The 24,006-nt window shown below is 38.0% G+C and overlaps 1 protein-coding gene across 3 annotated transcripts in view; it reads left to right on the plus strand.

Moving 5' to 3' along the window:
- The first annotated feature begins 2,114 nt into the window (after positions 1-2,114).
- Positions 2,115-24,006, plus strand: part of gulp1a (GULP PTB domain containing engulfment adaptor 1a) — an 86,527-nt gene continuing 64,635 nt past the window's right edge. Inside the window, exon 1 of one of the 3 annotated variants that reach the window (XM_063499749.1) lies at positions 2,115-2,289. In XM_063499749.1, the coding sequence (XP_063355819.1) occupies positions 2,196-2,289 (94 nt within the window). In that variant the 5' untranslated portion in view covers positions 2,115-2,195. The remainder of the gene's footprint in view (positions 2,290-24,006) is intronic. The other 2 variants (XM_063499754.1, XM_063499751.1) reach the window with 2 other exon arrangements.

The following is a 24,006-nucleotide window of genomic DNA, read 5'->3' on the forward strand; positions in this document are numbered from 1 at the left end:
TAAAAAAGGAAAACTCTGTTCATTGTAACCTTTCTCCAACTTTATCGTCTCCTCGAATTATAATACAACGTAGTTTACCTGGAAAGCACATTTGAAGTATAATTGAAAATAGCACTGTGTAGTAGCAACTAGAAATAATGACACTGAGACACAGCAAAGACTTTGCCCCTTTAAAATTTATCATCAAGGCCGGACCTTGGATTTGTAAGCTCTGTATAGCTGTCTTTTTAAATCCCTCTGCTGAAGGAAAAAAATCAATTATACAATAGAGACATTCTAAATTCCTGTTAATGTTTCTCATAGCACTACAACATGACACACTCATAGCTGGGTATCATAAAGCAGTGCCAGCCCCACAGATCTCCTGATACAGATGTTTCAGTCTACCACTGTACTATGATAATGTTTAAAACATAACATTTTCAGAATTTTTAAATTTTGGTTGCTTATTAACTACACTGAAATTAGCTTTATAAACAAAAAACATTTTGGGGGCATTTACATTTTTTGAATAGAAGTAATTTAATTTAGTGCAAAACATATATGTCAAATGAGTCAAAATATAAAAATGCACCCTGCTCATAATGATGATCACATTTTCACATCATACTTAAAAGATGAAAAAAAAAGAGCAGCAGGCTTCTCCACTGTATCTGTTGAACATTATCATTTTAATGATAATGATTATCTAATTATTTTAGCGGTTGTACAACTTTTGGGATAAATTAAGTATATATTATCACATGGTGATCACTGATCATGAACCTTAAGAATATTAGTATATATTTTACTAAACATATTTTCAGTCTGTAGTTTGCTAATGAACAGGTAATTTACTTTTAATTGAGAAGTAAATTATTATGTAATATATTTACTATAATCTTGTGCTGATAATTTACCTTTATTCTTATTCTTGGCATAAAGATTCCAGATTTGCCACAGAAAAAAAAATGCGGTCTAAAGTTTTCATTAGTTAGCTAGCAATGGTTTAGCTTTAAAATAGCGATACAGCAAAGATTAGCATAAAAACAATAAAAAGAAGTTAGCTAAATGTGTTCTTGTAATAGCAAGCTCCTTAAAAAACTGACTTGCTCATTTGATTTTTGGTCAAACTAGCTAGCCAATTTCTTGACAACATGAAGTTATGAGCAGCCAGCCATGAGTGCAAACAGCAAAGCTAAACGTGATAATTTGCTGTATACTAGGAGGCAGAAATTTTGGTCTAATAGCAAGTCAGAAACATTTGATTTCAGCCAGTGACATCACAGTGAATCTTCTCACCCTTTTTCTAGCATCATCCTCTGTCACACCAACCTGTCCTCCTTCACTAGATCCTGGAACCCCCTCTGAGGTCTTCCTTTTTCTTCCTGCGTGACAGCTCCATATTAACCTCTCTCCAAGATAGACATGCCAAACCATCTCAACCTTAGTCTCCAAACTTCTAAACCCGAGCTGTCACCTGAGCCAATGACCCATGAGTCTATCCTTTTATGAAACTAAGGGATAAAAACAACATTTTCAGAAATGACAAACAGATCCCATAAACTCACCAGGAAAGTGTTTCTGAGGTCTAGTATGAGTGCCATTTTCCCACACTTTTAGTAACCATAGCTATCGCCCCCTGGTGTCTATCAAAAAGAATGCAGGGTTAAGACGCTTTCCTATTGGTTGCACATTTCAGACCCAGAGGCTGCACATACACATCTAACTTTTATTCTATATGGTCAAAACTAGCAACTAGAGATAAGTAAGTGCTGATAGGTTAAATTATTTATTTTGGCTTTACTTTGGTGAGTAAAGTCAAATTGCTCACCAAAAGTAAAGCCACTTAATTGGAGCACATTAGTAGTGGTAAAGTGATGTATTTATTTAGTAGTACTAACGCTTTGAGGATTTATTAAACTCTACTTCATTACATTATATATATATATTTTTTTATAATAACAGGTGGTGAAAATTTCTGGCTTGTTTGTTTGTTTATTTTTCGGCCCTTGTCTTGCATGAGCAACCTCTAACGTACATGGCTGCCTCCCCGGGTCTTTCCGGTCGCGTCTTTCCCCTCCTTTTCCATGTATTATTCCACCAAAGAGCTTTGGCGGCTGAGACTGAGTGCTTGTTGACGTCAGCAAACTTATCCAGCAGCTGTAGAGGCGAGCTGAGGAGGAGGAGGAGAGGAGAGGAGAGGAGAGGAGGGAATGAGCCTGCTGGATGTGGAGCTCGGACCGCGCAGCGCCGAGGATCGTGGACTTGTTTTCTGCGGGACTGCTCGCACTACTTTGTGGTTCCAGTGTAAGTACGACCGCTCTGCGTTCCGTTTCCTGAGCACCGAGCCTGCTTGTTTGGAGTTCACCATCGAGTTTCTCGCCTGTGCTGGGAATGTTTTGTGTATCGTTTGCACTCTTGCGCCTGTGCGATATGCTGTTTGCCACCAAGACGAAGTTGACACAGTTGCGTTGAGCTGTTTATAATATGTTTGTTTGTTTGCTTTAAATCAGAGTTTTGGGAGGAGACAAGCATCGTTGTTCCCGAATTCATTTCTCCCTTAACTCCTAACGGGAAACTTTGTTGCGCAAGTCCGTGCAAGGTGGACTGAGCTCAGTCGAGTTTGCCTCAAACATTTTCACTCAAAAATCTTTATTCATGATTTTTTTTTCCGCCACTTTAAAGTTAGTGGTAGTGGATATTTGCTTCTCAGCCGCTCGTTTCCCCGCATCTCATTGACGCTTTTCAAATAAAAGGAAGAGGGGGAGAAAAAAAGTCGCTCTCATTTGCATTTGCAGTGACGTTATTTTGGATCATTGTATTTAACGTTGGAGGCACACACTGGGGGATACACTTGCAGCTGGGATACACCAATAAATGTCTACTTCAAACATCACATTTTCTGCCATTTCAGACTTCCTCGCATTCGCTGTGTGCGTGCCTTTGTATGAGGTCGTGTGTGATTGTGTGTAATGCATCGCCTTATTATTTTCTCAGTGAGAAGAGGCACATTGATCTACCTCCATAGTCTGCGAAGGCATATGAAATGGCTTTTAGCTTTCATCATACCCTGCCTAGATAACCATTTCAGCAGAAGATGACAGCAGGGGATTGGCGATGTTAATAACTTTGTAAATAGCTTGCCATTGTGTGCTGCCAGACATCACTGACTTAAGTAGTGGACCCTAATTTGTGCCCATTACTATGAGGACTTATAGTGCTGTCTCTGCGTATTCTAGTACTTCTGGTTTCTGCCACACAGTGTTCATTTTATGGCTGAAGAGTCGCTGGTTCCCATTGTGGCGAAATAGAGATTTTGAGAAGACTTGTTGAGATCAGCATGATTTCACAAATTTTCAGTGTTCAATCTCGAGTCTCGCCTCTTGACAGACTCATGGTATAACAGCAGCTGAATGAGCTCTGGGTTATTATTATTTTTTTCCTTCTGTGACTGGTGGTAGTTACTAAATAGCTTCTGTCAAGCATGTCATATTGTATGCAGTAAAAATCTCTATGAAGTAGCTTTGAGGGTTGTACAAACAGCCATTCAGGGCTGCAGTGTCTAAGTCAAGAACAATGTGGGCATGGAGTCTGAGTAAAATAAAGGTCATGTTAATTAATAAATGACAGCGTCTTACTGGCCTTCAGTAGTCTTGGCATTGGTTGTTGTTGGCACCCTGTGATTTACTCTGTTGGGGGAACTTTTGCTCTCAGCACAATCATAAAGACTGTTGTTGATATTTTTCAGCAGTGTGGTATTGTCTTTTGTGTGTGTGTGTGTGTGTGTGGGGGGGGGGGGGGTAGTTTCATAAAATACAGGGGCTTTAAACTGTATGCTTGATTGATTTTAGAGCCCAATAGTGACTTTGAAACTGCTGCTGATATTGGGGGAGGTACAGATTTAAGATGCAATAAAAGTCTTCAACAACATGCCTTAAAAAACACATTTGAATGAATATATGACAAACCCAAACAAAACAACATGAGATATTTTTAAATAGCATATGAGGAGACTACACAAACATCAGAAGGGGTATATTTTTGAGTCCATTTCTGGTCCCTGCAGTGATTCAGTGATTGCTAAACCTTTGAACCCAGAGCTGTTTTTCCCCTCAGTCCTCACTCTCGTTTACAGGCTTTTGGCATAGTCAGTACATGTCCTAGTTAGGCATGTCGTGTGTTGTTATAGTCAAAGACAGACAAGTGCCATTTGTTTTGGATCCCATTGGTACTCTGTATATTGTCAGCAACTAAGGAATAATAACATGCTTTGATTAAATAGTCTAGGAAGTGATAATTTCTCTCATTGTTTTTCTTGTGGTGTGAGCATGTGTGCTGGATGATGCACTTGGGAGTGAAACTGACTTTCTGAGATTGCTGTAAAGATAGATAAGATACTACTGATAGTACCTCTATTATCTTCATATATTGTAAGTCGTATTCTTTATTGATTCCTGATCAATTATACCTGACTGCATATTTACCTTCAACTGTATTATTATCCGAGACTGAAGACTGCTGTGGAATCAGATAGAAAAAAGGCTTGCATGTGACTCACGTGTCCAGAAGCTCTACCGTCATGAGCTTGACATTGTGGGGAGTTTGGTCCAAGTTATGCATTGGAACAGGAAATCTTTTCCTTAGTTTCCATTGAAATCGGCTTATTTTAGCTAATTTTATTTTATGTTTTGCTATGAGTTTGATTGCAATAAGTCTCACGAGTTGGAACGGGGTCATGTTTATCTCTTCTTTTAACACCAGTCTGATGCAGGAAGTCTGCTTTGCTGTATTTTTTATTTCATGATTCATCAAATGTTTCAGTTGGTTCAGCAGCCAGACTCTGGTTAGGAAGTCATGTTACTGTAATAGATGTAATATGCAGTTTATCATTGTCTTACCAAAGTTTGCAAGGCCTTCTCTGAAAAAGATGTCCTCTGGATGGGACTATATGATGCTCTAAAACCTGTACATTCCTCTCACCATTGAAGGTCTTGATCGCGCTGTGCAGGCTGCCAAATCCAGAGGCTCTAATGTTCTCTAATTGAGCTGGATGGTCTCTGTCTTCTTTAGTCTAGAGAATGCAGTGTCCACATTTTCCAAGAAGATTTAAAATTTCCATTAGTCTGACCGCAGAACAGTTTTCCACTTTGCCTCAGTCCATTTTAATTGAACTTTGGTCCAAAGAAGCTGGCTGCATTTCTGGATCATCTTCACATATGGCTTCTTCGTTGCACACAGAGCGCCTGCATTTGTGAGCTGTTTTCACAGAATGATTACTAGAAATGTTCCTGAGCATATGACAAGGATTTCCATGACAGAATCATGTCTGTTTTTCATGCAGTGCCACCTGCAGGCCTGAAGATCAAAGGCATCCAAGATGTTCTGCTTCATCTCTAGCGCACAGAGATTTCTCCAGATTCTCTGGAACTTTTAATGATATTATGTACTGTAGATGATGAGATATCTTCACAGTTTTATATGCAGGAACATTATTCTTAAATTGTTTTACAATTTGTAGACACAGGTTTTTGCAGATAGATGGACTCTGGCTATCTTTACTTCAGAGAGGCTCTGCCTCTCTAAGATGCTCATTTGAAACCCATTTGCCCATCTTACACTCCCGCTGCCAATTAACCAAATTAGTTGAAAATGTTCCTTCAGCTGTTTCCTTTTTAGACCACTTACCTTTCCAGCTTTTTGTTGTCCCAACTTTTTTGAGACGTACTGCTGCCATCAAATTCAGAATGAGCTAATACTTTTTATGAACTAGTAAAATATCTCAGTTTAAACATTTGATATATTTTCTGTGTACTGCTGTGAATACGATATGGGTTTATGAGAAGCACAAATCATTGCTTTCTGTTTGTATTTGCATTTCACGCAGGGTTTTTTATGGAAATAGAAAATCAACCTGATTAGCTTTTAGTTCTGAATAAAATCCAAATGTATCTAAAGCTGATATGTTATGAATATATAATATTGAAGTTCTGCTCTATGCACAGTAATTTATATTGCTTCTAAATTAATTAAAACTGTTTATCCTCGGTATTCATTTCGCTCTCTCAGTTCCAGTGGTCTTGTGTGACATCAGTGAGTTCAGACTTGACCAAATTAAATGCAGATGGGAAGTGGGTGGGGGTGTTTTGAATGGAAATTACATGCAAAACATTCAGAGGTTTAAATGCATCTTTGCATTTAATGCTGGCAAGCATTTAACCAAATAGGGCTCAGGTTATCTGTAGCAGAATTTCCGCTTGGAAATTGTTTTGTGTATTTGCTGAGCCCAATTGGTCACCCGCTGAGCTGCATCAGAGATATCCTGAGAAGACTTATTATCAGTGTAGGTAGTGGATGACAGCTTAAACAGCAGCCTTGGATACGCAGGCTGTACAGTGTGAGCTGGTGTCTCTGCTTGTCTGTGTTCCTGAAGCCTAAAAAGAGCAGAAATGGATAGTTCTTTGATCAACTTGTCCATTCACAGAAAATTAACACTTATGTTGTTATTGTTGATTTATTTTCAGGTAAAATATAGCAAAAAACACAAATGTTCCTTCCTGTCCCGAATATACAAGGTTTACTTTGAATTTTTGACAGTTCATGATAAAAAAATAATAATGATAGATGATGGCCCCATGATTTAATGCTATATGTAATATATTAATATATTTTTTTTTTAAAAAGTTTTTTTTTTGTGAAAATTAGAAGTGGTGCACAGGTTTTTGCTTGAAGTAGCCAAGCAGCAGCCATCAACCATTTGTCACACTGACCTCAGCCTCCTTACTGTATGTGTGTTGTCCTCTGGTTTCTCTGTTTAAGACACTTTAAGATGACACATCACTGCAAAATGCAGCACGATATTAACACACTGATTGGCGACCTTGGAGGCTGCATGTCGGAACATTAGGTAGTTGAGTAAAATCTGCATATGCTCCTGTAATGTTGACAGCGCTCATGCTCGCCACTGTCTGCCTGCCTTCAGAACGTTCAGCAGACACGTCTATCTATCAGTTCACGCTCGCACAGTGACTGATAACATCATTACTATCAGCCTGTGCTCTCAATGCCTCACTGTCGCCAGAAACTCTATTACAACAAGTTCATCATTCCACCTCAAGCAGTTTGCTGTCAGATTGCTGGAAAGCCGAAGTGACTGCAGCCTCATGTGCAGTTGGAAACATCAAACAACTTTTCATCCACTATGACTATTGCAGCTGTTACCTCCGGAATAAAAATTGGGCAGGAAGATTAAGGTTCTTCCTATCACTGACTCAGTTTTCTCAGCCTCGTCGTGCCTTGGTCCAAAACCCTCACCGATGACTCGCCAAAGTCAAGAAAACTGATATTTCGGTCTTGCTTGGCAAAGGTGTCGATGCTCAGAAGTGTCAAAGCCTGTTGTCTCAGCACCTCTGTGATTGAACGAATCTTCTAAGCAGTTCATATACATCTCAATTAATCACAAGCTCTTGCAAAGGAAGCGAGCTGAGCTGAATGAACCTTGAATGGTGCTGCCTGTTTTCCATACATGTGTCAAGTTTCTTTTGTCTCACTTTTTCTTGGGTGATACTGGTGTTGTTCCACTTAATAGAGGCTGCCCCGGAGCTAATGGAATCTTTTGTGTCGTTCAAATGATTTGTCATTTTGGGAGCATATTAAGACCTAAAAAGAGAAGAAACAAAGAATGCGTCCCAAACACTTTAAAAATGGATACTTCAGTGCTTTGATGTGGAAAACAACATGTTTGTTCCACTTTCTGCAGCATAAATTATTTCAGAGGATCTATACAGCCAATCAGAAAGGTACAGCAGTGTAAGATCTGCAGCGTGCTGTGCTGCAACTCTGTGGGTGTGTTAGCATTGCCCATAATAACATCATAATTCATGTGCAAATTCCTGTGCAGACCTTGTCTGGTTTATGCAGGTGCTGTCAGTGCTTTTAAGCACTCTAGTGAGTGCTGTTGTCTCATCTGTAGCAGGCCTGCGACAGCTCTTTGTAGAAGAAAAAAGCAGAAAAGCATAATGTGTAGGCAAAGCGCAACATAGTAAGCATTCTCAATAATATAAAGTAGTCAAAAAAGTTATGAAACTTCATCTTTAGTCCTTTAAATAAATGTTGAAATTGCATTTCTGATGATAAAATTAAAAATGAGCATATGTTTTTTTAAAAAAAATAAGCCAAAGCAATAATTCAACAGTTTACATGTTGACCTTTGTAACATTTCAGGATCAGTATGGGATTAAATATCTCGCCTGCCATTACTAATGGACAGATTAAAGTCAGATCAGATAACCGATTAGCCTGGTTTTGTGTTTACTTCTTTGAGGCATTTCTTTCAAGCTTTCGGAGATCATTATGTTAATAGGATACATTAGTTTAACAGTTATAGCTTAAAAAAAAAAAAGAAGAAGAAGAAGAAAAACAAGTTAGAAAAGGAGCAGTGAAGGTTAGAACAGTAGAGCCTCTTATGTGCGAATTGAAACTCATACACTGGGCTTTTAAATTACTGTTTCTGGGGAAAAAAGATTTTGTGTGTCAAATTAAGTTAAATTCTAAGATTTAGTTAATACAGTCATGTTTGCTAGAACAAAATCAGCCAATCAAAACAAGTCATGTCTTATAGTGCACGAAATACAGCCCCTTAATAGTTCTGTGACCGCTACAAATTAAGTTTTATAATGCTTTCTATTTTTTTTTTAAGTACAAGCATTGATTTATTTATTACTTTTTACTTGGTACACTGTGGTTTTAAAACTAATTAGGTTTGCTTGGATTCATACCAGCGCGTGGTGATGTAGAGGTCACTGTCACAGAAATATGTCCAATAAAACAAATCTGCAAAAATAAAATGGGAGATAATAACAAAAGTAGAAAACTCCGAACGTGTCGTCTCGACACACTGCGGTTGTATATTCTCCCTTAAAAAACCCCAAATGAGCCAAGGGTAAATAATTCTGCCAAATAAGTGAATGGAACAAGGTGACGGCCCTAATGAAAACTTTCAGCATGATAAATGAACCATCTTATTAGTTGTTCTCCTTGGATACCACGTTAAAAACGGTCTTGGGGTAAAATCGTTCCCAAGGATGTCTTTTCAGCATTTCATACCTTCGATTGTGCAGTTTTCCAGTTTTCCAGTGCAGTACTTTTCCCAAGGTTGTGAAGGTGTTATAATCTGATGGCGCTTATAAAACACACAGCATGAGTAGAACGGTTTCTCTCTTTCTCTCTCTCTCTCCTCATGCTCTATAGAGCTTCACTCTCACAGGTAGTGCTTTGAAAGGTCAGCTGCACATATGGTCAAAATTGAAATATGCTGGGTGGCAATCTGGAGAGTGTGCTGACACTAAGGCAGGCAGCAGAGCAATACTATAGGGAGAAACAAGAGCTCACACTGTGCTTGCCTCTTTTATATAGAAATGACATACTTGTTCATGGTTGGCATTTAATTTTGAGAGGTAACCCATTAATGGTTAGTACTGTAAGCATTTAGCACTAATCTTTTTAAGTATGATATTGGGTCTACAAAAATATGTGCCATAAGTAATTAAATTCATAAGCTGTTCAAACATGTCCTCTGTGCAAGCTTGGTTTGGAGCCAGATCCTTGGGATTTTACTGTAATTCCCAATTATGTAGTTGAGCTTTTATGATCTATGCTCCCCGACACAAGAAATCACTTTCCATATATTTTTGTTTGGGTTTTTCTGCCAGTGCAGCGAAATGAATGGGCAAACTCATAGGAGTAATCAGATAGAACATCTAATGCCATAGCAAGCCCAGGCCTTGTACATACAAATTCAATCATTCATGTCAGCTACTCTGCAGCAGTACTGCTATATTAGCTCGAGCTTTCATAATCATTTGTATACCACTCTTACATATGATTGGATTTCTACTAATATTATAAATTTCAGCATAATGTTGTTCACCATTAAGTAAGTCAACTGATATTAACCAGTGGCATAGGTGGTGGATGTGATATCGTTTTGTCGCCTGAACTTGTCCTTCTTACTGGACGCTGTGGTCTCAGTTCTTTAGAACCACCTCAGAAGAGTATAAATATAGAGAAAATATGTTCCAGACCACGTACTGTAAATTTCCTGAAGAGTTTATGTAGATTGAGACCGGAGATTGTTGTGATTTTCTCAACTGTAAAAAAAAAAAAAAAGAATCTCCATGACAACAGAGGAAAGTCAATCTACTCGCGAAGGTGAAGGCCACAAGACGATTTGATAAATTAATTTTTCCTTTTCTGTCCTTTTTTTAAACAATATCTTTAAAGCTGATGTAGAATGTAATTCTCATCAGACCCTGACTTAAATATTGTTTTCTGAACTGAATAAATGACAAATAATTAAACAGTTGGTAAGAAAAAAGTAAAATAATTCCTACCGATAAAATCATTCATCATTAAGCATTTCCATGAATAAGCGTCTGCTCATTATTTTATCAGTTAATTGTTTGTGTAACACAAGTTTCTAGAGCCGAGTGAGGTTTTTTTTTCTATTGCTTCATCTAGTGATGTGGCAGGGTAAGCAAAAGCGTATATTTATGAACAATATTTAAAAAAGGGAAAAATCAGCAAATCCTTGCACTCGAGAGACAAAAATCTGTATACTTTCTAAATGAAAATAGCAACAACCAAATATACTTAAGCAATCAGTCATTTCAGTGATTGATTGTTCCAACTCTTAATATGCATTTAAATTAAATATTTAAAAAGGGCACTTTTATATCCTAAACATGTCACTTGAAAATATTATGAAAAAGAGAGTGCAGTGTTTAAAAGGCTGTAGCCTTTTAAACACTGCAATATTAAAAGATTGCTAAGGGAGATGAGAAAGGTGAATGAAAAAGTAGAAGAGCTTTTGTATTCATACCCATCTGTTGCCCATTGACATTTAGAGGAAATGTCTTTGCCTGTCTCTGGGATAGGTCAGATTGATCTCGCAAGTAAATCACAACTGAGACATGGGAAGCTAATGATGAAAGAAAAATGAGCAGGCGAGCTGATGAGAAGAAAACTCCCGTCAGCCTTATTACATTATTGCTTTCAAACTGTGACTTTAGCCTTCCTCTGATTTGAGGCGAATTACAACCACTGATTTGATTTAATGTGGTCTTCATCTTTGGCGCTGTGTGTGGCTTTGCATTCTGTGTGCATTTTCTGCCTCTCCTGAATCTAGTGCATGACATTGGCAAAGCCAAACCGGTCTGCAAACCTGAAATTAGTCATAACAATTCACACATTTAGTTTTTCATATACTTTCTGTGTCATTACTTTCTTTTTTTGTTTGTTTGTTTTTTTGCTGTTAACCCATTGCTTGTAAATGTTTTCATGTCATTGCAAGGTTGGACACAGCTGAATGTCAGTGAGGACTGCTTATCAAGACTTGGATAAGGTTATACATTTTGATTAATAAAAGTCTCTGTGCCATGTAATTTCCTGATAAATGAGCTTCTTCCTTTGTAAGAGATAAGCTAATGGGATGAGAAACATTGCTTCTCACAATTAGCGCTTATTCCTATCAAAATTGGATAGTGACGGTAACTATAAATAGACACAGCAGACATACAGACTGAATGCTAAAATCTTTTCCATCGTTTCTCAGAATTTTGACTTTTTGGACACTTTCTCGCACTTTCGCCCTCACCGTGACAGCTAGCTTATTCACAGGAAATGAGCTTTGGTTCTGTGTGGAAGTCAAACTTCAATGTGTTTGCATGTCTGTGGTCAAGTTCACATCCATAGGGTGGTGTAAAATCTTCCCCATATACTATATTTGTATTCTTATGGCACTATGCGTGATCAAGCCACTTTGGCAGCTTAGTTGACTCATGATTTAACCATACTGCCGTCAGAATAAGTTATCCACTCAGACACGAAAGCCTCACTTCCATCTTTCAGTTTGTTTAAACATTAAATCACACTTAAAAAGCATCTGGCAAGTAAATCATTGAAACCTACCATAATGGAACAGAGTGTCTGAAAGATAACCATGAGTTAGTAATCAGCATATAGTGGAGGAGTGACAGTTGCTCTATCATAAGACGAAAGCTTGGACATAAACATATATATGGAAAGTATACCATTGCCTGATATAAATGGCAAAGACTATGTTGAAAGGGAACTGGAAAATACTTAATAATAGCACTGGCACAAATAATAAAATAATAACTTCCCTGTTAAATTACAGTAGAGTAGTCCACTGCTAGGTAGCATGAAACTACCATTTTTTGCTCAAACGGCCAAAAAGACTGATGAGCCATGATGAGGATCCTGTCCATTCATCTGTCGATCCACAATTCACAAGAATTACTTTTCCTTCATTATTATTAGTCAGAATTTTATCAAACTTAGAAACTACGATCGCCTTATGGGTCTAAGTTCTAAGGACATTTAATGGACTAATTTACTTTTTCTTTTTCTTTTTTTCTTGTGTGTATCTGGCATGTCTACATTCATGCACTACTTCCACAAGATTCTTGCTCCTGATGTAATTAACAATACTGTATTCAAACAATTTACTTTTCAGTGGATTTTCATTCTAATTAATTTGTGCAGTACAGACAGTCAAACCCATCTTAGTCTTCCTGTACTTCACACATTACAGTGACTTGCTTATTGTGATTGATCATGAACCATATAATCTACTGCTTCACTGACATGTCATTGTTTGTTGTGTACATTTATATTTCTCATTTTTCCTATTTATTAAAAAAACAACCTTCTTCACAGTGAATAGGTTTTCAGTCACTTTTAACATTAATTCACTTTTTAATTCACATGAATTGAGCATTTATTGTTATTACCCAACTCCTTAAAGGGCGGACAAACAGGAAGGGAGTGGCTGTGATGTGGCAACAACTGAGCTCAGAATGCCTGAGAACCTCAGCGACTTGCACTTGCAGTGATAAGCAAAACCGTGTTAGCAGTGCAAAGTGGGTGGGTGCTGAGTTATCTTCATCCCGGGGAAGAGAAATTGAGGGGGTTACAAGGGGTGAGAGGAAAATAGGCCCTTATGATGATATGCTATATACATTAGGGCCTTGCTTCATCATATCCTACCCCTAGCATCCTCCTCTGTTACACCAACAATCTACACGTCCTCCCCCTTTTTTTTTCTTTTTTTTTCTCAGTGCCTTTGTTTCCAAACCCTACATCATATCAGGTCTCACTACCATCGTGTAAACGTCACTCTTGCTGTCCTTCTGTCAAAAACTAATTAAAATAAAACAGCAGAACACTTCTAAAGGAATGATTTACAATTTACAGTTGATTTACAATGGTCAACTATATTCATAAATAATGTGACTTTACTTTTTTAAGCCATTTGATTCATTGTTCTATTCTATTGTCATGAGTTTTTCTGCTCGTTCCACAAATTGTGGCCCTCCATGGGAGCTTGGCCAAGCACGCACAGTTTTGCCCTTTATTAAGCATTGCATTCTCTTTAACATGTGGTAATCAGGCATCTGGGCTGCTGACTACATTCATCTTTCAGAAGTCTAACAAAAGCGTCGCTGTGCTTTGAAGCTGTCTTTCACCGCCGTGTTTCTATTCTCACCTTCATCTAGCAAACGGTAATTTCAGTTTTCTGTCTTGCTTTGCTGAGCTGTTTGAAAGCCACTGAAATCTGTTGCTGTTTGTGACACGATTAGAAAACCAGTTTTGTTTCTTCTCAAACTAGACATTGAACAGAGCTGATTCTTTGGGATGGCTGGTAACAGTGGTCAGTTACTAGTTATTCAGTTCAGCAAGATCAAGTTTATTGTCAACTGTAAAAACTCCTGTCTTTTGACCAAAGACAGTAAGTTAGATGAAGATTTACAGCTGACTTTAAATTTATTTCATGCAAAAATTATACGGTTACATTGCTATTTTATCCTTGAGGCCTTGAGCACATAGCTTCGATAGCTTTTATTAAATTTTTGACAAATCAGAACCCTCCATGTTTTGCCCTGGTTCTCATCTTTAGTCACATTTAGTGAAAAGCACAGTGTCGGGAATAAAAAGTCTACATTACATCATACCCTCATAGATACTATTCAGCATTTGTGGAGTTGACAAGCAGCATTTAGAGGTAATGGTTTCGAGCAAATCAGACAGGGAGACGAACTTAACGCCGTCGCCATTGGTGTTCCAATTTGGCTGATGCTTTATAATGGATGTCCTCCTGATCCAACACCTCCAAAGAAATCACTTGCATGCTGGTGTCCAAGGCATCCACAGTTAATTCAGAAAGTCATCCCGTTGTGGGCGAAAACAGACGCCTTTTTATGGCTCTTTTATTTCCTGATGAGTACCGTTAATTTCACAGGGCAAAGCGCTCTTTCCAGCTGGCATTTTTTATGCACTCGAGACAACACGACTGCATTATCCTCCTTTTGATAATGAATTGGCAAGAGTTATGTGTGTTTTATTGGTATTGTTTCACGTTTTAGTTAGGAGGCTGATTTCTCTGTTCATTGCCTGAGTAGAGCGCATATCTCATCCTCACAGACCCGAATGCCTATTTATGCGTTGTAGATGTTTTGCCAAGGCTGCAGTCTGGAGTAAATTGCTTCTCAAGTCCATTATTTATTTTCTTCTACACTATCAGCCTGGAAGCTTCTTCCATAAAGATCATTCACATTAAAACTAATTAGATTTATTTGGGCTCATTAAATTGCAGGCTCCCTGTGCAAACACATCGAGGATTTCAGTGTTTTTCTATGGCTGTTGTCTGTGCTCAAACTTGACTACAACATAACACCTCTTTATGACTTCGATGCATTAGCCGCCATCTCAGTTAAGCTACTTTGCAGTGTCGTGGTTTGTTTGCAAAAACTGTAATGAAACCACAAAATTAAACCAGATAATTATTACTTTTCATTATCAGATTGATGTAATGGTGTCGTTTGAACACAGAACAGCATTTGCCTTTCATGTTGGAATGAACTTGTTTAGTACTTTTTCTTTCTTTTTTTCTTCACTTTGATGCATAGAAAGTGAGGAAGAAGAACAATCCTTGGAGTATGCCTTCCTGTGTATTTTGATGAAATCTAGTATCTTAGTATTTGTTCTACTACATTCATCCGTCCATTTTCCATTTGCCATTTCAGCCTAGACGAGGTTAACACTAGGCGAGAGACCCTTGACAAGGTTTTCTTTTTTTCATCCAAATCTTTTTTCCGAATTTGGACACAGAAACATTGAATTGTTAACTAATCATATTTTATGACTTGTTGTGTGTTGAACTTTAAGTCAGACAACATGACCTCTCAATAAGGGGAAGGTAACCTTGCCAAAAGATTACATAATGCCCTTTTGCCGCAGAATCCAAAAAGTATGCAGAAATAAGTGAGACCTGCTGATATGTAGTGAATGCCGTGAACATATTTGATAGTATTGCAACTAATGGTTTCTCAGTTCATGAGTAGTATAAAGGTTTGGCTGTTAAGGAACCATGCAAACGATAGGAGAGGTTTTCCAGCTTGATCCCCAAGGATGGCCTTTCTAAGATTATCTTACCTCGTGGTGTCATCCATCCTCAGGTCTTTGCCGAGCAAACTACTGCATGAAAAATGGCACCGACCACCAGAGGCTCATACATTCACCATGGTGCCACATTCTTTGAAGCCCCTGAGCTTTCACAGAAAAAGGAACAAATTTCTGTACTTTTTTTTTTTTTTTTTTTGTAGGGTGCTGTGGAGTTACCAGTAAAATATGCTTTGCTTTTCAAGCAGACAGTAGTTATTTGCTCTCCAGTACAATTTAGACTTTCTCTCCACTAATGGAAGGAAGAGTAGCAGGAATTCTGGATCCCTTGAAGTACATTAGCAACTTTTTTGTTGTGCTGCACTGCAGCTAGTTTAGATTAAACCAGTCCACTAAACTGTCCACTTTGAAAGATAGATGGAGAGCTAGACTGATAGACAGAAATGTATTAATATTTTTCTTTTGAAATATTTTGCACTCCTAAAAGAGGGGATAAAAAATTACTGCATTTCTGAATATATAAAAAAATAGTTTTGGTAATTGGTATAATTTATACAACCATATTACACATGAGTAAAGTTGCAAATATAAGAATCTCTTGGAAGTAAGATCATCTAGTTAGATAAAATGTACAATGAAAGAAATGTCAGGCCTTTAAAAAACCATAAGTTGTTTTCAGTGTTGCTCATGATGGTATTTTCAGAGAAACAAAATTCCAAATACTACAACTGCAGGTGAATGAATAATTTGTACCATGCTTTGTTGATGTATTAGTTAATGTAAGCCTCTAATAAAAGCTGCTGTCAGTACTGCTATAAAAATTCCATTCATCTTGTTGTTTCTTTTCCCATCATTGTCTTTTTTTTTTTCTTTATCTAGCCCACCAGCTTGGATGGTGTTTGCTTAAAAATCTTTTTGGCAGTACTGTAAGGAAATCTAGTAGGCAGTGAGGAAATCTAGTATGTAATTGCAGCTCTAACAGCAGTCCGGGTTAGCTCTTTGTGCAGGAGCCCAGATACAGACCTGGAGGGCGACTCCTCAGAGTCTGTTGAGGCAAGCTTAGCTGGGTAGAGTCTCAGTAGTCCTCTTCCACAGCAGCTAAGATCATTCTCGAGGAAGGAAGAACATTTTTAGCTGAATTGCAGTTAAAGCTGTTTTTGCATTAGGACTCAATATAATTACTTTTCCTTTGTTTGATTCTGTACTTTTGTCTTCATATAAGCTGCTAAATGCTAACTGCTATATCTGACAGTTTCTCTTTGTAAAAGGAGACTCACTGTGAGTCTTTTTCTTAAACACTATCCTGTCAGATCATTCTTCCAGGTTGGCCTCTTTTGTGTGTAAAATGGGCTCACTGAATAGCAGCTGAAATTACCATTTAGAGACCAAATTCTCCAAACTTTGTGAATGCTCAGAAGCATAGACCCTCAGTAAAAGCAAAATTTATATATCGATGCTCTTTCATTGGATTGCTTAAGGTTGCACAGGTGTCTGTAATGATGTGACGGGTGAGCGCACTTGTTGTCACATAATGCTTAATCTGAATTTAATTTCATTCACCTGTCCCACGTACATTGCTTGACAATCATGAATCTAAACATCTAAAGTGTGTTTAACCTTTGTACAGATAAACCAACATGCATTGGCAGTTGGCAGTTGGAGTTAGGTTACATTTTGTCTTGCTAAAGCACTTTTTTTTAGCTTAATGTTTATAGAGTAACTCACAGGAGCAGTGTGGCAGGTTATAAAGTTTTAAAACTGGGTCAGAAATGCCTGACTTCACCTTTATTTTCTGTTTGCTGCCCTTACACACTCACCAGCATAACTGTATGTTGGCTAAAGTACCTTTAAAACGGACACTGGTGCAGTCAAGTGTGGGGCTGACTGAGTCACATATGAGAGAGACTTTGTCATGTGATTATAAGGTTATTTCATATTTCTTTCACTGCCTTGGGATTGAACCAGACTTTAAAAAAAGACTGCTTAGAAAGTGGTTGTCAATGAGGGAAACATGGTCGGATCTTTAATGTAAGAATAACACCAGTGGCAAGTCGTAAGGAACCTGGAAATCTCATGTTTTTAAATCATAGATGATGAACAAAGGTCAGTTCATTTCTAGTTACTATAACACGTTACACATTTCAAGGTGCTTTAAAATCTGTGCAGCATAAGAATGCTATTTGAATGAGGGAAAAACTCCCAGGAGATTAAGTAAAAAGAATAGGTATCTTGTTGATACGGAAAGCAATCATAGATTTAATATAGACAAAAAAATACACATCCACCTCATGAAGAAATATGATGGGGAGGTTATGCACCAACTTCCAGGTGTAGCCAGCATTGCACCATCATGAAGACCTGGAAACAAACCACAGGAGACGACACTCACACTATGCACACATACAGGAGATGAAAACGAGGTCAACATGACAACATGATACATGGAAGGAAGAATATAAGATGTGAGCTGAATCTCCTGGAGGATGAATATCTTATATCATCTGGAATAAGACACAGAGAGCGAAGGAATGTTTAAGCCAGTGGTCCAGCACATTAAGATGTAATGTTAAATATAAAATATGTGAATCATGTACCTTTTAAAAAAAGTTTGGTGGAAACCCACCATTCTGCAGCTGTGATGCATCTTTTCCCATCTTTCTAAAAATATTAGATGTTACATGATTTTGAACTTTATTTGCTTAGTTAGCAGTTAGAAATATTAGAAAGCTAATGTCAGCTACACTATACCCATGCTATACACCCACACATGGAAAGCCATGACATGAAGCTTCCGGTACAGTTTGTGTTAATGACAGAGGAACTTTGCAATGTGACTTTTATGCATTACACACATCAGGGCTTGGTGAACCCACTCTGTAACTTTCCATATTGCAAAATGATCAACTAGATATAAGATAAGATCATTAGATCAATATTTTTTAGATATTCTATGATCAGTGTAAAGCTCAGATTGACCCATTCTTTCACAGAGGTGTGTAAAAGGTCCTTGGTTTTATACACCTCTGGCAATGGGACTGAAACCAGCTGATATCAAAGATTAAGAGGTGTGGTGCAACACTTTTATACATATAGTGTTTGTGTTAGCAAGCTACTTGAAAAAAAACCATTACACTAAACATTACAGCTTTCTGAATGCTCTGTATTTCACTATAACTCAACTTGTACTGATGATGATGATGATGCCTCACATTTTATTGCCTTTATACACTTTTGTTTTCATCAGTTTCATTTGTTTTTACAGCTTATAAGACTGAATTTCTGTGTTCCTTATACTGTTCACATGGGGTTTTCCATTCAGCCAGCTTTTTTTAAACACTTATCCACTTTAGGGTCACGAGGTGGCTAGGGGCCTCTTCCAGCTGCCATAGGGCAAGAAGAGGGGTACACACCGGACAGGCTGCCAGTCCATCACAAGGCCACAGGACAGAGAAAGAGAGAGAGTCACACCACAGCCAGTATAGAAACACCAAATACCCTAAAAAGCTTGTTGTGATCAGAAGGAACCAATATGGCGGCAGGGAGACAGAAAAGCCTGTTAGATTTGAAGTGATAGTTGACTAGAGGTTATTGTGAGTGCTAATGAGTGTTTTAAACATTGATTTAATTGTTTGATAAATAAATACATAAATAAATAATATCTGGGAGCATTTCAAAATTGCTGAAGAGTGGCAACGCTTGCATCTAGAAGGATTTTAATGTGAACTACTTTTGATTCAGCCGTGCTTTCAGACTCCTTTGGTTTGTGCTTTCTAGAAATGAAAAAAAAAAATGCATAGTAGCAAATGGAGCTCTTACAGCTCTGTTTTATAATGGACTGCCATTTACCAGAAATAGTCTGTCCTTTTAATCAATTTAAAAAGCCAAGCTGCTGCTTTGAAGTTTCCCTTGTCACAGGGAAACATTAGAAGTCAGATGTTTTAAACACTTAGCTGTGGTCTTTAGTCACACTGGTGTGACCAAAGAGTGCCTCTACATGGGGAAAATAAAATATAAGGGAATATCCTTGCTCTGCAGCCCTGCTCTAAGTGCAGATACTTGGCATTTGCATTGGCATATTTTTAGAGAACATTGTGACAGTTTGAGATCCATTGTAGCCTATAATAAGATGTGGGAATGCCCTGTAGCCTGATGTTTGTCTTCAGTGGCAGTTTCTTAAAATGACTCTGCAGCATAGCCCATACAGATTTGTACTACTGCATCTTCTCTTGCCTTCCCACCAACAGACAATGGCTGCTCAGACCCAAACTGACACACAGCAAATGTCCTTTATCCTTATCTTGACCTTTAATATGTTGTCCTAAGTTTGTCATTCCTGTCAGCTGACCAGGGTCACCCTCTTGCCTCCCAGGTTTCTATCTGCTGCCACGCTTTGCTGTCTCACCCCTCATTGTGTCCCCTCATCTGTCACAGTGCTCTTGCTGTCAAGAGAAACAGGCAATGATGGATGCTAATCACTTTGCCCGTGTACCCATCCAAGTCACTGCCTAGTCAACAGGCGCAGCCCAGCCTTCCTCCTTACAGCCTATGTATAAATGAGCTATTCTGTCTCCCCGCATTTCTACCATTGTCTCTGCTAGTAATGTATCTGCACTCGTTATAGCCGACTCCACACAGATACAGTTGTCATTGCACTTGACAGAAAAGAAACAAACACATTAAAATATGCAGAACCAAGAAGTAGTATATGTTCATTTCTAATGTATGTAAATTATAACATAAAAGAATTGCTTTGTGATGTAAAACGCAGAGTGAACGTCTGCTTGGCTCTGATGTGCTCAGCTATTCACAAAGTGCAGAATATCAGATGTTTCACAGAGTCACAGACAGTCAAAAATATCCAATATTGATCTCGTTGTGGCTTCAAACCATTAATATACTTAGAAAAATATGACATGCTGGCTACAGTAGGAGAGGTCTCCTGATAAAACTACCTCAGAATAACCACTTTGATCTTGGCAGGGCTCATGTTGTGTTTGTTTGCACAGATGGCTTTGTTGCTTGGAATAATGGCTTGAAATATATCTGGTTGGACTGATTAAAATTCATGTTGTACAAATGTAAGAATTGATTTCTTCCCAATCTGAATTCATAAAACCTTTCTGCAATGCATGAACACAAACTGAAATATTTAAATTCAGTGATGATGCTGTACTTTAATATATTTAGGGAAAAACACAAAATTCTGACACAAAACACACAAGTTCTTCTTTTATTTTTCCTCAGAGTGCTTCTCTGGAGTGCTGGCTTTTTCAATTTTTCTATTTTCAGTAATGAGCTGTTAAATTAATTTGTAAGGAAACATTTCAATCACTTAAATATTGATGAAAATCACTCACATTGGAGTATTTTAAGGAAAACATTGACCTTCTACCAATGAGCGATTGCTTTGTTGCTCCAGAAAGTATAATGTGATGCATTTCTTGAATTATAAAACTAAAAAATGTTTACAGAGAATGGTCCTGGGTTCAATTGCACCATCAGGCTGGGGTCTTTCTGGTGGTTTTTTTTGTATATCGCTATTACAGCCCATATATCTTGACAAGCGGAGGTCGTTCTTTTGAGTTTTTTCTCTCTCTTGGAAGATGCTGTCCCTGGACTGTGACACTGCTACCTTGTATTCTATCTTCATTAGCCAGTGGGCTGGGCAGTCTGGACCTCTGATCATAACTGCGTTGACCAGCCGAGTTTTTATCATCCTGATACTGTTTTTAAAGCTTTGCAAATAATTAGTGGGCACCATCTCAACAAATCCTCAAGGCAGATTTTATTTTAAGCCTCAAATGACGAGTAAAGAATCTGGATTGTTGCAGGAATGTTTTTGAGATAAAGCAGTGCACCATAGAACCTAGTATGTAAACTGCTCTACGCTATCAGGAAAAGTTCAGTGACATGCTGACTCGTAAGTGTCTCTTGTCTGGAAATGCAGACCTTCTTTATGGGAGAAGTAAGGGAAATGCATTTCAAATGACTTCTGACATTGTGCGGTGCAACTTTATACCAAAACAGAAACAAGTTGTTGCTTTTTGTTGTGGAGTGTGCTGCGATGACAGTGATTGATAAGCACATTTAAATGGCTGTTCACCTGAAAATCCCAGTGGGGAGGTTTCATTTTGTAGAAGTGCACATAGTATGTGTTTATATATATATATATATATATATATATATATATATATATATATATATATATATATATATATATATATATATATATATATATATATATATATGCATTTTTTCCTCATCACACTACTCTGTCAGACATCTGTTCTTGACAGACTGTAGAAAGGTTATCTGGAGTGTGACAAATGCTGTACTTCATAAAGAATTAATGTAATGGGTCCAGTGTTAGTTGGCCCAGCCACAGATATGCTTCATGCATGAGCTGCCGTATAGATAGGCGAGATAACAGTTTGGTGAAGCATAATAACTTGTTAAGATGTGAACAAACCATTTTCACTTCATTTTGGATGAGGTGCTTTTGAGGATGTGTTATTCAGTGCTATAGGGAGTTTAAGGTCAGTGTAAGAACTGAGGAATCCTGAACCCTGATTTGAAGCACTAAATCAAGATGAACTAGAAGAAGTCAGAAGATGTGTTTCGCTTGCTTAGTTACCCTCAAGGCCATTTCCTGTCAAAGCTGCTCTGTACACTGACAAAGAAGGATAGCCCCTTGGCAGATTGTTTTGGCCAGTGGCCCATACATGCATTGAACTTTGAAGTCAGTAGTAGATCTGTCTTACTTTGTCTGAGTGAAATCTACTCTAGTGAAGTTTGGTTCATGACTGTAGCATACAGGGATGGGCAGAAATATACAAATTCCATCCATCCATCCATCCATCCATTTCTCATTGGATGAGAAGGCTTGTACAAAGACTAGACCTATGAACACTATAGCCACTATACCAATCAAATTTTAGAACTATAGTGTGGCAATTTGGAATAGAGAGACCATTCAAACTCCAATTAAAATAGTTATGTTTGCATTTTTGGTGCCTTTTAGAGCAGCAGTCCCCAACCTTATTTGCACCACGGACCGGTTTAATGTCAGACAACATTTTCACAGACCAGGCCTTTAAGGTGTCATGGATAAATACAACACAATAAAATACAACCAAGACAAAAACTGTGGTGTTTTGTAAATATAATAATAAACATGAATTCACTGTGTAATTGTGTAGCTTTATTAGCAGTGTCCTCCTGAAATGCACCGACAACATTGAGAGTAACATCCTCCTCTCTGCCCCTTAATGCTCTCTGGTCGCTATGGTAATGCCTAAACATTTCTTTCAAAATAACCGGTACCTGTACCTGTGGCGGTCCCCAACCCCAGGGTCACGGACCAGTACCTAATCCCTATAATTAAAGCCATTACTCAAACACTATTATTCAGTTATTATGAAGACAATTTTTTTTTCATTTAACAAAATTTATTTATTTATTTATTTTTTAATTCAAACTGGTGCACACATATGCTATGTTAGCTAATTTACCTCAGAGCGCTAACATATCAGTAGAGTGACTGCATTTAGCTATAGAGCTGACGCAATCTCCTGTTTCCCTGTTGTGGCTGTCAAATAATTCCCCGGGTTTGATTCATGCACTGAGTTTCTGCACTTAACTTTTACAATCTCTCTATGTTCTATCAGCGCCTCTATTAGAGTAATGAGAGCTCAGCAGCAGTGGCAGCGGTGGCACTGGGTCAAGCAAGGCGGGGAGTGAGGGTGGGGTAGTTTCAGGAAGAAGAAAACTGGATGTGTGAAGCAAAACCGTGGACGTTTGTTTGGCTGCTTCGCTCTCTTGTTTCATGATCATTATAACCCTTGCTGGAGAAGCTGTGGATGAGGAAGATGTGATAAAGTGCAGAATGAAACGGAAAGTCTAAAAATAAACGCAGTTTCACAAGGAGAAGTGTGTCATTTTTTCCACCATACCTCCCAGTCACGTAATATGACAAGTGCAAATCCAAGGAAAAATTAAGTCGAGAAAATTGCACATTTCAGGCAAAGCATCCTATTAGAAACATGTCTGCTAATGACTTCTCATTAGCCTTAAATGTCCACCAGATGGAGAGATGATGGTAATGTGCCAGTGCAAGATATAATATTTGTAAATAATTCACTACGCGATGTATTTTCCTTTTACACATATTTAGAAAAGACCTATTTCATATTGATTATTTTTTTAATTGAAATTATCACATTAAAAGGTGATATTAGAGCTATAACTCCCCATTTTCTGTTTATCATTCAGCATGTGAGCAACTGCAAGGACATTCTTGTGCAAAGGTGACTTTAAGAATAAAGTCTCTAAAGTGTCCTGCTTGTCTACTCTAACTCTTCTTTCATGCTGTGTCACTATTAAAATCCTTGTCCTCGCAGTACGTGCTTAAATACAAGAGCGTTATTATCTAAGCTTAAAGTCTTCATCTGTCCCACTTCTAAGTCCTCAAGCACTCAACTTGTCTCCATGTTTTACTATATTAGAGGGGCTCAGTTTAAAGAATACTGCTACTGCCCTGTCTTTAGA

This window comes from Pelmatolapia mariae, linkage group LG16_19 (assembly GCF_036321145.2).
Source record: "Pelmatolapia mariae isolate MD_Pm_ZW linkage group LG16_19, Pm_UMD_F_2, whole genome shotgun sequence".
Classification (NCBI taxonomy): Eukaryota; Metazoa; Chordata; class Actinopteri; order Cichliformes; family Cichlidae; genus Pelmatolapia; species Pelmatolapia mariae.